The 12,004-nt window shown below is 44.1% G+C and overlaps 2 protein-coding genes across 2 annotated transcripts; both read left to right on the top strand.

Moving 5' to 3' along the window:
- The first annotated feature begins 622 nt into the window (after positions 1–622).
- Positions 623–7,485, top strand: kcnh6b (potassium voltage-gated channel, subfamily H (eag-related), member 6b). The gene is made up of 10 exons (XM_061664006.1): positions 623–721; positions 1,540–1,965; positions 2,046–2,439; positions 3,778–3,977; positions 4,109–4,361; positions 4,661–4,858; positions 4,945–5,046; positions 5,115–5,384; positions 5,567–5,747; positions 6,219–7,485. The coding sequence occupies exons 1-10, from the start codon at positions 623–625 to the stop codon at positions 6,580–6,582; spliced, it is 2,487 nt and encodes an 828-aa protein (XP_061519990.1). The 3' UTR covers positions 6,583–7,485.
- Positions 7,486–9,005: 1,520 nt separating this feature from the next.
- LOC133395245 (proteinase-activated receptor 3-like) lies at positions 9,006–9,866 on the top strand. The gene has a single exon (XM_061664005.1). It carries the CDS (start codon positions 9,006–9,008, stop codon positions 9,864–9,866), a length of 861 nt encoding a protein of 286 aa, XP_061519989.1.
- Positions 9,867–12,004: the final 2,138 nt, after the last annotated feature.

Genomic DNA, 12,004 nt, shown 5'->3' with positions numbered 1-12,004 from the left:
ATAGTAGCCTAAAATTTGATATGAAAAAAACAAAAAGTGTACCGTTGATGATGCCTTATTATCTGGTTTCGACAACAACACATTCTAAAATAAATGGTTCCTTTTTCAAAAATGTTGGTGCCTAAATCTCTTTATTATTGAACGACACTCCATGAAATATGTAGCAACGACTAAATCGAGGTGCCATACTAGAACGCACTGTAATATGTCAACAGGGGAAGTCCGTTGTAATAGCCCTCCAGCTTCATTTCTTTGTTTACCAATGCCAGCCATTGATTTTCACCTCACTTCCACTGTGGCTACAACGCGGGATCAATCGGTTTTCCAGCATTGACGAAGACATGCGTGCTGCGGGCCACTCGTCAGAGGCAGTGCCAGAGAGGAGGGTCCGACACACACATCTGCATTCGCATTCATAACTGCAGTACCTTGAATGCCATGAATGGGAAGAGGGAATGTTTCTGAAGAGAAACATGGATGTTTGACTCTTGGAGTGAAGAAGAAAGATCAAGATTCCAGAGATTAAAGTCATCTTTGGTTGATGATTGTTGAAACTTTTCACAAAGAAGAATTGGTGATGGGACACGTACTCGTCTTTCTGTAGATGTCTGACTCAGACCCGATGAAGTGCGGGGGACCGGCTGGTAGGGGCCCCGACTGCCGATCCCCTCCGGCCTCAAGGATAGAGCTTCTCAGCCCCTCCAAGGTGAAGGTCACCCAGGTATGACGGTGGAGTCAGTGAATTTTGCAGGTTCAGGTCATTGTTTTAAAAAGAGGTCCTATGCTCAGGACTGCTGTTAATTGGCATGCAAGTGGAAAAATCAGTGGTTTGTTCGGTGGCTGGATGTTTTCCTTCTGGGTGACAAACAAGAGCAACGTTCCATTGAGCCGCTGTTCAATTGAGTTGCTGCCCAGGGGCTCGACATTCTGCATCACTGCCTCTCTGGGACGCTGGGTGCTACCAGAGCTCCTATGCATCAAAAAGCTAGAAACATCTGATTGAAAATAAGCTTCTAAATGGACAAAAGCGAAGACTTCACCACCAGCACCCAACCAGAGTCCTAGCTCCAGGATGTTCTTCTTTGTCCATCTGTCTTGTACAATGTGGATATAATCTGAATAACTTTGTTTTCCGTTCACTGAGAAGAACTGGATTTTAAGATGCACCGTGATGGTGACAGAACTCACTCTCAATGTTTCTATCTAGCAAGCCACAGAAGTCGAATGGAGGCAACTGGAATCCACCTGTCTACATATTCAACAACCGAGAAAACTTTAACTGCCTCCATTCCACTTTTGTGGATCTTTGGACTGTGTTAAAATTGATGGTCAACTTCCTTCTTGTGGTAAACCTTTCACCTTTAATGCAAGCCATTTAAGCATTTATTTGATATCCTTAGTATCCAGCTTTCGGTCCATGTACTAGAACACTCTTTGTCTTTTGGTTTTGTTTGGACATCCGTGATCTAGCTATTACTGTTACTTAGAAAACGACATTGATTTAAAGTCAAACGAAGTACTGATCTTTTTCTGCATTAGGTTCTTTCTCTGGAGTCTGACGTGCTACCAGAATATGAACTCCAAGTGCCAGAGACAACGTGGTGGATCTTGCTCCACTACAGCCCCTTCAAGGCCTTCTGGGACTGGATCATTCTCCTCCTGGTGCTCTACACAGCAGTATTCACGCCGTACTCGGCGACGTTCCTCTTGGACGAGCACAGCGACGTGCGTCAGAGGAGCTGCGGCTACACATGCAACCCGCTCAACGTGGCCGACCTGTTGGTGGACGTACTGTTCATCGTGGACATAGTCATCAACCTGCGCACCACCTACGTGGACCACAACGATGAGGTGGTGACGCAGCCCAGCAGGATCGCCAAGCACTATATCAAAGGGTGGTTCCCTATTGATCTTTTTGCGGCTATCCCCTTTGACCTTCTCATTTTTAGGTCCGTTTCTGATGAGGTAAGACCACCGTCACGCAGCTCTGTGATTCCAGACCGCAGAACTGCTGTTCCCTGATCAACTCTTCCTGACTTCCACAGATGGCAACCTTAAGAAGTCTGCTCAAAACGGCTCGCTTGCTGCGGTTGGTCCGCGTGGCAAGAAAGCTGGACCGCTATTCCGAGTACGGAGCCGCTGTTCTCTTCCTGCTAATGTGCACTTTTGTGCTCATCGCCCATTGGCTCGCCTGCATGTGGTACGCTATCGGCTTCGTGGAGAGGCCCTACACGGAGACCGGTTGGCTGGACAACCTGGCAGAGCAACTGGGCAAGACCTACAACGACAACAACTCAAGCTCCGGTCCTTCTGTCAAAGACAAATACGTGACAGCACTTTACTTCACCTTGAGCAGTCTGACAAGCGTTGGGTTCGGGAATGTCTCTCCCAACACAAATTCAGAGAAGCTCTTCTCCATCTGTGTCATGGTTGTCGGCTGTGAGTAAATCAAGTCTTTAATGCAGTGATTCCCAACCACTGTGACAATTTCACATAATTTGTCCGAAAATTATTATTTACTATGAATAATGTGTCTTTATTCATCTTTCTATTTATTCCGAGTGATGTTTAATGACAGCCGGAACTATTAAATGCTCTTCCGCTAGATGGTAGAAGTTACAATTAACCTGTGTATCCACCTGTTGCCATCGCTACGACAGAAGACATCATGGCTTCGCGCCCAGATTTAGTACATTTGTGAGTAAATTCAGATGAGAGAGTCATTATTTTAGAACAGTATATGCAGTATACTTTGTGACATTTTTGGTGGTGCGTCATGAGGTTTATAAAATCCACTGCTCACAATAATTCAAGGAAATTTATCTTTTGGAGGAAATTTCAGGATTAACCTAAAAGGCACTGTAAACTTTACAGGTTAACTTAATTTCATCTTCTCAAAATCTTTTGATCTCCAACTGTTTAATGAGTGAGTACTTTTTGCACATCTTGCTGTTCTAACCCTAACCCTTTCTCAGAAGCCAACCAGCATGCGTAAAGATATATAAAACTTTGTTTTCAGTAAACGGCTGTGACCCTCACTTTCAAGTCAAACGTGTCCATGAATGATTCTTCAATTATTCAACGGCAATCCATGAATCAAGCAATACACTCTTGCAGTCTCTTTTGCAAATTGCTGAGGACACTCTGTGCCACTGAAAACTGAGTTGCCCACTTCCTTCTGACAACATCCCGTTCAAATGCTCGCTATATCGAGGTACATTTGATCAATTGGAAGTCACTGATGGTGTAGTGGCACACTCGCCTGACTTTGGTGCGGGCAGCGTGGGTTCAGTTACCACTCAGTGTCGGTATGAGTGAGTGCGAATGGTTGTCCATGTCTGTATGTGCCCTGCCGACTGACTGGCGACCAATTCAGGGTGTAGTCCGCCTTTCGCCCGAAGTCAGCTGGTATAGGCTCCAGCGCCCCAGTGACCCTAACCTGGATAAGCGGTGTTGAAAATAGATGGATGGATGGATGGATTTGATCAATTGTTAGCGGTCGGCTTGGTTTCGGGATGTCAAAACGCCAACAGCATGATGAAGCGGACCGTTTAAATACGGTTGTGGATTCGATCGGGTCCCTTCATATACGTACGACTGGAAAGGACTGTTCTCTCAACCATCAAAGAATATGACTATGAATATGACAGGAAAACGTATACGTAGACTGCTATGGCCTTGGCTCACTAAGGGTTGGGAAAAACGGCTTTAACAAACCGACTAAAACCTCCTGACTCGAATGAGCATGTTAATTTTGTTTTGCTTTCTCCATCTCAGCTCTTATGTATGCCAGCATATTCGGGAACGTGTCGGCCATCATCCAGAGGCTGTACTCGGGTACGACTCGCTACCACACGCAGATGCTACGTGTCAAAGAGTTTATTCGCTTTCACCAAATCCCTGTCAGCCTACGCCAACGACTGGAGGAATACTTCCAGCACGCGTGGTCCTACACGAACGGCATCAACATGAACGCTGTAAGTTTAACGCCGTAACACAACACTGCTTCACTTTGTTTGCTTCTGGTTCTGTAAATACTCAATCAGCCTAAATCCCGAAGACCTGAGGGGTCTGAAAGTCTACCTCATAGTCTTCTTCTCCTACGCAGGTGTTGAAGGGCTTCCCAGAGTCCTTGCAAGCGGACATCTGTTTGCACTTGAACCGATCTCTTCTGCAGACGTGCAAGGCTTTCCGTGGAAGCAGCGAGGCCTGCCTGCGGGGCTTGGCCATGAGATTCAGGACGGTCCACGCGCCTCCGGGCGACACCCTCATCCACTACGGCGACATCCTAGACTCGCTCTTTTTCATGTCGCGGGGTTCCGTCCAGGTCATCAGGGATGACGTGGTGGTTGCCATACTAGGTAAAGTGTACCCATCGGCAACTTAATGGGATACAGTGGTAGCTCTAAACACTATGAGAAGCGCTGACCTACATTTGCAACCCAAATGCTAATACAGTGGTACCTTGACTTACGAGTACCCCAACTTTTTCGAGTTACCAGCCATCACTTGCTCAAATGTTTTTTTGTTCTGTGTTGAAATTATATTGGTGGCATTTAAAGGTGGATTCAGTCCACACTCAAGGCCCAGGTACCAAATGCATGAGCGACCACTGATGAGATCATTTGTTTTTCAAAATCAATGAAAACTCCTCTTATAGAGAAGAAGGACATCTTTGGTGAACTGATTCATCTTTATAATGAGCCTGGGAAGTCCAATTCGGATGTGATCACAATCACTTACTGTGACCTACACCGGATTCTGAGGGATGATCTGCTGGAGGTTCTGGATATGTACCCTGGCTTTGCAGACCACTTCTGGAGGAACCTGGACTTGACGTTCAACCTCAGAGATGTAGGTTTGGAAATGCTGTGGCGGATCTCTGGACGTTTTGGGCTTGTAAAGACGACTACAACATGGATTTGTCCCGTCTTTATCAGGCAGATCAAGTGGTGCCAATATCAACTGATGATTCAGGTGATGACTGTGATTACCGCCACAGGCCAAGACACAAAATCCACTCTCTGGACTGCAGAATCAGACCAGGTGAGGCGTCCGTATATATTGCTGTTAACTCAGCTATGAAGTCTTCATATTTCATGGTCCTAAAACAGATGGAATGGATCACGAAGATTCTTACCCTCTTCAGTCCTGTCGGCATCGTTGCTCCCCATCCCAAGCCCGTTGGGAAGACAGCTGTAGCTGCGGTTCCTCGTGTTCCCAGTCCAGCGAGGACTCGACTAAACCTCTCGCTCAGAACGCCAAAGTTGAGCTTTACCCGTCTGAAGGCGGCAGAAGGGAATACGTCCCCACTGAGGTGCAGCTGCTACCCCCAAGTGGCGTGTCGGTGGGAAGGGAAGCAGTGTTGGACCGGAGTCGTCAAGGTACCACAGTTACGTTTTGGGCAAGTCCCAGGTCCTAAAATTGCCAAATTAAGTCTGACTCAAGTCAAGTCATGTGAATTGACTCAAGTCTCCCACTACTGCCAGAAAGTGCCCCAAGAGGCGGAAAGCACCACAGAGTCAATTGGAATTACCATCCATTGTTTTATTCGCATTGTCTGCAGCTCCGTCTTCGAATGTGCCAGAAATGTTCCACTACTGGACAGATCGACGACCTCACCAGTTCTCCAGTCAGGCCTGGCAATCGTCGTCGGTCCGCTACTCTTACCACCCGCCGCAGTTCACTGAGGAGCGGCGCAGCGAACTCGAGTCTCGACTGGAAGTATTGCATGCACAGCTCAACAGGTGAGTTTAAGAGTCCAGAGGCATGAAAGTATGAACATGAGCTGCCTGAGAAACGTCACTCCATTCACGGTCATCCTCCACCACGTCAACCAATTGCCCCCCTTCTGTTGAGGACTGAAGACTATAACCCATGGGTGTCCAAACTATTTCCTCGTGCAGAAAAATTGACCCATTCAGCTGTGGGCACAGGAATCATGCGCCCTGTATGCTACCGTCGCTTCTATTTAATAGAAGCTACTGTGCATGAGCAACTTTTAACGACTATGTGGAAGGTTTTTGCCCCCCCCAAACTGGAAATACGTCACAAATCAGGCAACACAGATAATTTAAACAACGTTTCTCTGCTTTCTGCTCTTTTAGAATAGTATAAGTATTTCATTTTTACATTTTTTTTATGTCTTCTTGGTAAGCACAAATTCCCCCCTGGCTGTTTGGACCCCTTCTTTGCTCTATGCACCTTTCCTTCCTCAGGTTGGAGACCCGCATGACGGCCGACATCAACGTCATCCTCCAGCTTCTTCAGCAGCAGATCGCGGCCGTCCCTCCGGCTTACAGCACCGTGTCGTCCCGGACACTCCCGACTGACTCGACGGGCCTGTACGGCAGCGGGACGCCCGTGCTGTGTGCCATGTACCCCATCGCCCCCTTGCAGATAGACAGCCCAGCACCCACTCCAGTAAGTAGAGGTACAGGTACTGTGGAACGTCCTCATCCCACGAACCCGAGGACGCGCACCTCCCTCCGTTGCCCCTCGCTGCCGGACAACCTGGACACGACCTCAGGGCTGTCTGAGATCCAGAAGCACCACTCAGACCCAGTACTTCCTATCACCTAACTGGGTCAGTAATGGCATTCAGTATGACTTGTAAAGTTGAAGGGACACATCCTCTGTCAGTACAGTAGATGCTGTAGGTCTCCAAAGACAAGCAGCAGAGGTGGGGGACTCGAGTCACATGACGTAACATAAGTTGCCAATTTTAGGAATTGGGACTTCCTTGGCGAACACTTAAGAAAGATTTGACTTGAGTTTGACTTGGTATAGGTCAACATGAGACGCTACTTGACTTAGACTTGGAACTACATGCATTACGAAAGCAGTGACAGAAGGTTCTCTGAAGATTATTACATTTGGATTTTAGGGTTGTGTTTTCGATAAAAATTTGGCAAAAAAAAAAAAAAAAAGAACAGCAACATGGAAGGTTTGCAACTCAAAGAGACACAACAACTGACATCTTCCGTCATCCGTCAGTACAAATCCCCCCAAAATACAGGTAAGCTACATTAACCGTGTAGCTAACCGATAGCTGGTCAAACATTAAATTAGCTTCAAGTCGGTTATACATTTAACTGAGAAGACAAAGTGATAGACAATACACAGACTGGTATTGGGTCATTAAAAAAACAACGATGTAATTGTAAACATTAGCTAACTAACGTACAGATAGGGTTGATGCTACATGCTAATACTGAATGTAGCGCAAAGTGGCTAACATGTTAATTTATGTTGTGACTGAGTAAGATGTGACTTAACTTATGACTTGCTTAACTCAGGTAATGACTCGATTTGCATGCTCTTGTTACACTAACTTAGGACTATTTGTTACACTAACTTGCAACTAGCTTGAAACTTGCAAGCTAAGACTTCAGATTTACTTATGACTTGCATATATTGTTAGCTTAATAGCATAGTTTCCTAAATGATTTAAACATTTTCGGAAAATAAGGAAAACTTTTTTTTTTTTTTAGTAGTTACATTGTTTTTTTGTAACAGTAAGTAAAAAATGACTTAGGCAATTGTGCTATTAGGTTAACAATATCTGAATCACTCCTACCTCCCTCCAATCGTGGTTAATGACTGACATGATGACTTAATTCTCATCAGTAAAACACTCTGATCATTAAATGCTCCGGACAAGATGAGGATGGTGACAGTCAATAGCCACGGAGATGCAAATGTGCGCGTCTTTGGAGCAATTCCTTGAAGACGGTTTAAATGTGATATTGAAATAGAAAGTACTCTATATGTAAAACAAAACACACAAAAAAACCCATGCATTGCATTAAATGATAGTTAACAAAAAGGATGAATGTGGTCTCAACTGTCGGAGAATGGGTCTTCGAGTTCCTTCCCTTGGACTGTCTCGTGGAGCGCTGACCCAGAAGCTTTTCTGACAATCATAATGGATGGAGCTCCACAAGACTTTATTGATCGCTCCCCGTGCAGCATATGTATTGAATGGTCCCATATGACTCGCGGCGCCAGCTGCATGTCCCAGATTTAAGACTGGTGCTCCATCCTATATATAATAAAATTATAGGACAGAACTCATCAGCATTTGACAGCACGGGCTTTGCAATTTTTGTGGGCATATCATGGGTCACGAATCTACATTGGAAAAGCGTTGCAAAAATTGCCGACTGGCTCTGACCAAACTGGAACATAAAATATTGTTTGAATTTTTTTCCCCTGCAATTCTGGTCAGTTTGAGAAGTTTTACGGCCGTCACACTCCTCCGGCGTGAAGTACAATCGACACGATACGTTTGTTGAGCATCATCGTCTCCTGCTTGAAGCCTCTGAACAACCTGAAGTTGGTATCGGTAAAGCTTTATCACTCTCTGAAGAATCCACTGAATCAAACTTGTGTTTATAGCGAGTTCCAACGCAGCCCTCTGGATCGACTTTCCCTGGCTTTGCGCGAACGTGTGCTCGAAGAGTTTGGTGTTTTCATCAGTGACAGTAACTAGCAGGGCTTCCTCTGCGTGGTTCGTCAAGAACTGATTCTGTTTCGAGAAACTTTGCTTCGATAGAGTAGAGGACGAAAAAAAAGGGTCATAGTGACTTTTGGAGAACTTGAATTTTACGTTACATCGACCAGCATTACTGATTCTGAAGGACCGAGGCGGATTAGGTTGACATGGTAGTAGATAGAAACTCAAATCTGATTGGACAAAAACAAGCAAACAAAAAAAAACAATCTAACATACACATACACTGCTTCCATAGCACGACAAAGTGGAAAATCATCCAAATAAGATTGAAATGAAGCGAGCCGTGTCTGTGTAAACACATTATCCCACACACCTCATTTCTCTTCCTCTTTTCCATAAATACGTGCTGCACTTGGCAAAACCAGCCAGGAATTTGCAAGTTGTTGTTAAATGGACTGCATGGAAGGTATGACATCCAGGCACAGTAGACATTGTTGTGCAGAAATGGTTGTTGGATTTGTTCCGTTGTGACACAGCTACTTCGAAGATGGCCAACAATTCTTCCAGCGCTGTAAATGTTGGGGACGTAGGCATTTTGGCGTACTGTGTCAGCATGGAGACCGGGATGTATATCTGGGGGATTGGTTCGATCATTTGCTGCGCGGCGGGCCTTCCCGCAAATTTCGTCATCCTGTGGGAGATGTTCAAGGCCTACAGGGACGGAGCTGCTTTAACGTCCTACAATCTGTTCCTGTTGAACCTGTCATCCATGGACACCGTCTTCTTGCTTTTCCTACCGGTTGCCATTATCAATCACTTCAAATTAAATATCTGGTTATTGAACGCCTTCTCCAGCGCGACATACACCTTGAACATTTGCGGCCGGCCCCTCCTGATGGCGTGCATTTGCCTGGATTTGTATGTGGCCGTGGTTCACCCCATTTTCTACCGCAGGATGAAGAGTCTGACTCCCAGGGCGGTTGGGGTGGCCGTGGTCTGGTTCGTGACCTTAATCACGGCCGGCTTTTACTTTTCCTTCAACGAGTTGTACTTCACCTTGTTTTCCACGTTGTACTTCATCGCCGCCATGGTGATCATCGGCATCTGCGACGCGTTCATCCTGTACGTGTTGATCGCGTCGGGCAGGAGCGGCAGGGGCGTCCACCCGCAGAAGCAGAGAGCCATTCACACGCTCACCAACAGCTTGGTGATGACGTTCATCTCCTACTTTCCTCCTGTGGTTCTCTTCATATTTGGCCTCCACTTGATGTCGGACAGCCGTGTCTTCATATGCACCGTCGGATTGCCGATCACCCTGACTTCCACGTGGGGCTCTGCAGTCATGCCCATGCTCCATTTAAATGATCTTGGCAAATTCAATTGTCTCTGGGTTAGATGCGCTCAGTAACTGGAATGGAAAATTTTAGATAGAGAGAATATATATATATATATAGAGAGAGAGAGAGAGACACAAAGACATAGCTAGCGAGAGAGATGTATATAAAGATAGAGTTAAGAGAGATAGCTATAGATAGCTAAAAAAGATGGAAGTAGAGCAGTAGCTAGAGAGCGATAGAGAAAGAGAGAGATCGACATTAGCTGGTGATACAGAGAGAGAGTCAAAAGATGCCATATTGATATCCAATGTTAATCTGTTGCGTGACACACGTTGACTGTATAACCTCTTTGCCAAAGATAATAAACTGCTTACTTTGTCTTCAAGGATTTCTCTCAGGTATTCTCTATATCAGAATGAGTAACCTTTGTCCACAAACAAAATGACAATAAAAAAAAATAAATACATGCACTTTAAGAGGCTACAGGACCCCCCGCACAAGAGACAGAGGGGGGTAAACATTTTTACAAGATAGAGACAAAAGTATGGCTAACTACGTATAACGTACGCACGGAATTTGTGGCCGCCAATTAGGGATAGTGTGCACACAAAATACAAATTATTAATATAATTTCTGGACGCTCGGGTGAGCAAATGGAGCAAACCTTCTCTGGAAACCATGAGGCAGAGGACATTGTGTATTGCAGTTTCTAGTTTCTTGCTTACCCAGACCTCCACACGGGCATGATATTAAACACGCAAATGAGTATTTGAGTCACACTTCAGCTGTATCGCAATATTGCGGCCACCATTTTAAAAATGTTGCCCCAATGCCTTTCCTCTCTTTTCTCGTCTGAGCTTGCTTATCTACAAGGATCGCGTTACAAATGTAAATCAGCTGTCGACGCAGGTGTGGAGTTACATAACCTCAAAGGCCACAACATTAGGTACACCTGCACAATCTAATGATTGTGGGGGAAAATAAATCATATACCTGAAAAGCTGAGCAATTAGATTCAATTTAGTTTATATATATATAAAAAAAAAAAAAAAAAAAAAAAAAAAAGTTACAATTTACTGTAGTTCCACGTATGAGCACTAGATGTCTGGAATAGTAGCATGTGTGCTGAATTACTTGTGGGCAGAAGTTTCAAAGGAATACACAGAAATTAAGAAAACATGTTTCCATTTTTTAATTCCTTAAAAACACACAATATGCAAACAAATCCACATACAACTGACTGTTTTCTTCATAAAGTATTGTATTTGCTTACATTTTTTTCTCCATAGTAGACTGATCACAAAATATTCACATTACATACAGTATTTACATTAAGTGAAATTGTACACAAATTGGATTATATTATTTCAATTATTATTATTATTTGCTGAGTGAAAATTGCAAAATAACTTCCAATTAAGATTTTCTTTTTTTTTTTTTTTTTTTTGGACTAAAAGGCAAATAATACAAAATAGCTTTTATATGCTATCACTCGAAAATAATGTTAGTATAAGAATAATAAAGTGTTTCAAAACCAAAACAAAAGTTCAAAACAGCTTGTCACTGTGAAAAGCTGCCCTTTGTCGGCGGAATTATACAGAAACAGCTCACTAGTATAATTTGTATTTATTTTTTAAAGGATTTTTAAAGCGTTCTAATTGTTCGTTAAAAAAATAAATAAACTAATTTCACCGAGGTTACATTTTTAAAACGTTGAAAGTTAGCAGTGGTAGACGGCATCCGATTGTAATTCCGCAACCTGATTGTAGAAAACGGGTTGTGGGTCACTTTTTAATGGGGTCTCAGTAAAATGCCGTAGTTGTAGTAATTTGTCATTTGTAGTCAATATTTTTAAGCACAATTTCTTTGCAGCGCTGTAAATTCATGTCTTCCAAGTTCTTAATCGTGAGTTTACGTACATCATATGTTTTATTATGCTTTCAAATTTTAATTTAAAAAAAAAAAAAAAAAAAAAGAAGGTCGCCTCGTCAACATGGCCGCAGAGGTCGGACAATGTCTCCAGTGAGTGGCTTCGACCTCCTCCTGGCATGAGGGCAGAAAAAGGCAGTTGATGATTAACTGCCAATGCGTGCGTTTCGTCGTGTCGCGGTGAGGAATTCCAGCGATGCACTGACAATGTGAACGTTTGCAGCTTCAACGTGTCAACAAACACAGAAAACAACGTCTCCCTCCAGCTACGTTTAATACA

Source organism: Phycodurus eques, chromosome 19 (genome assembly GCF_024500275.1).
Source record: "Phycodurus eques isolate BA_2022a chromosome 19, UOR_Pequ_1.1, whole genome shotgun sequence".
In the NCBI taxonomy this organism is placed as follows: domain Eukaryota; kingdom Metazoa; phylum Chordata; class Actinopteri; order Syngnathiformes; family Syngnathidae; genus Phycodurus; species Phycodurus eques.
The sequence above is the reverse complement of the archived record's forward strand: the minus strand, read 5'-3'. Positions and strand labels throughout refer to the sequence as shown.

What these genes read in the sequence shown, in the direction of transcription:
- kcnh6b (XM_061664006.1), top strand. Translation starts at nt 623, where the DNA reads ATGAAGTGCGGGGGACCGGCTGGTAGGGGCCCCGACTGCCGATCCCCT. An exon ending in CTGTGTCATGGTTGTCGGCT is followed by an intron (nt 2,440 to 3,777) that starts GTGAGTAAATCA and finishes TCTCCATCTCAG; the next exon opens with CTCTTATGTATGCCAGCATA. An exon ending in ACGGCATCAACATGAACGCT is followed by an intron (nt 3,978 to 4,108) that starts GTAAGTTTAACG and finishes TCTCCTACGCAG; the next exon opens with GTGTTGAAGGGCTTCCCAGA.
- LOC133395245 (XM_061664005.1), top strand. Translation starts at nt 9,006, where the DNA reads ATGGCCAACAATTCTTCCAGCGCTGTAAATGTTGGGGACGTAGGCATT.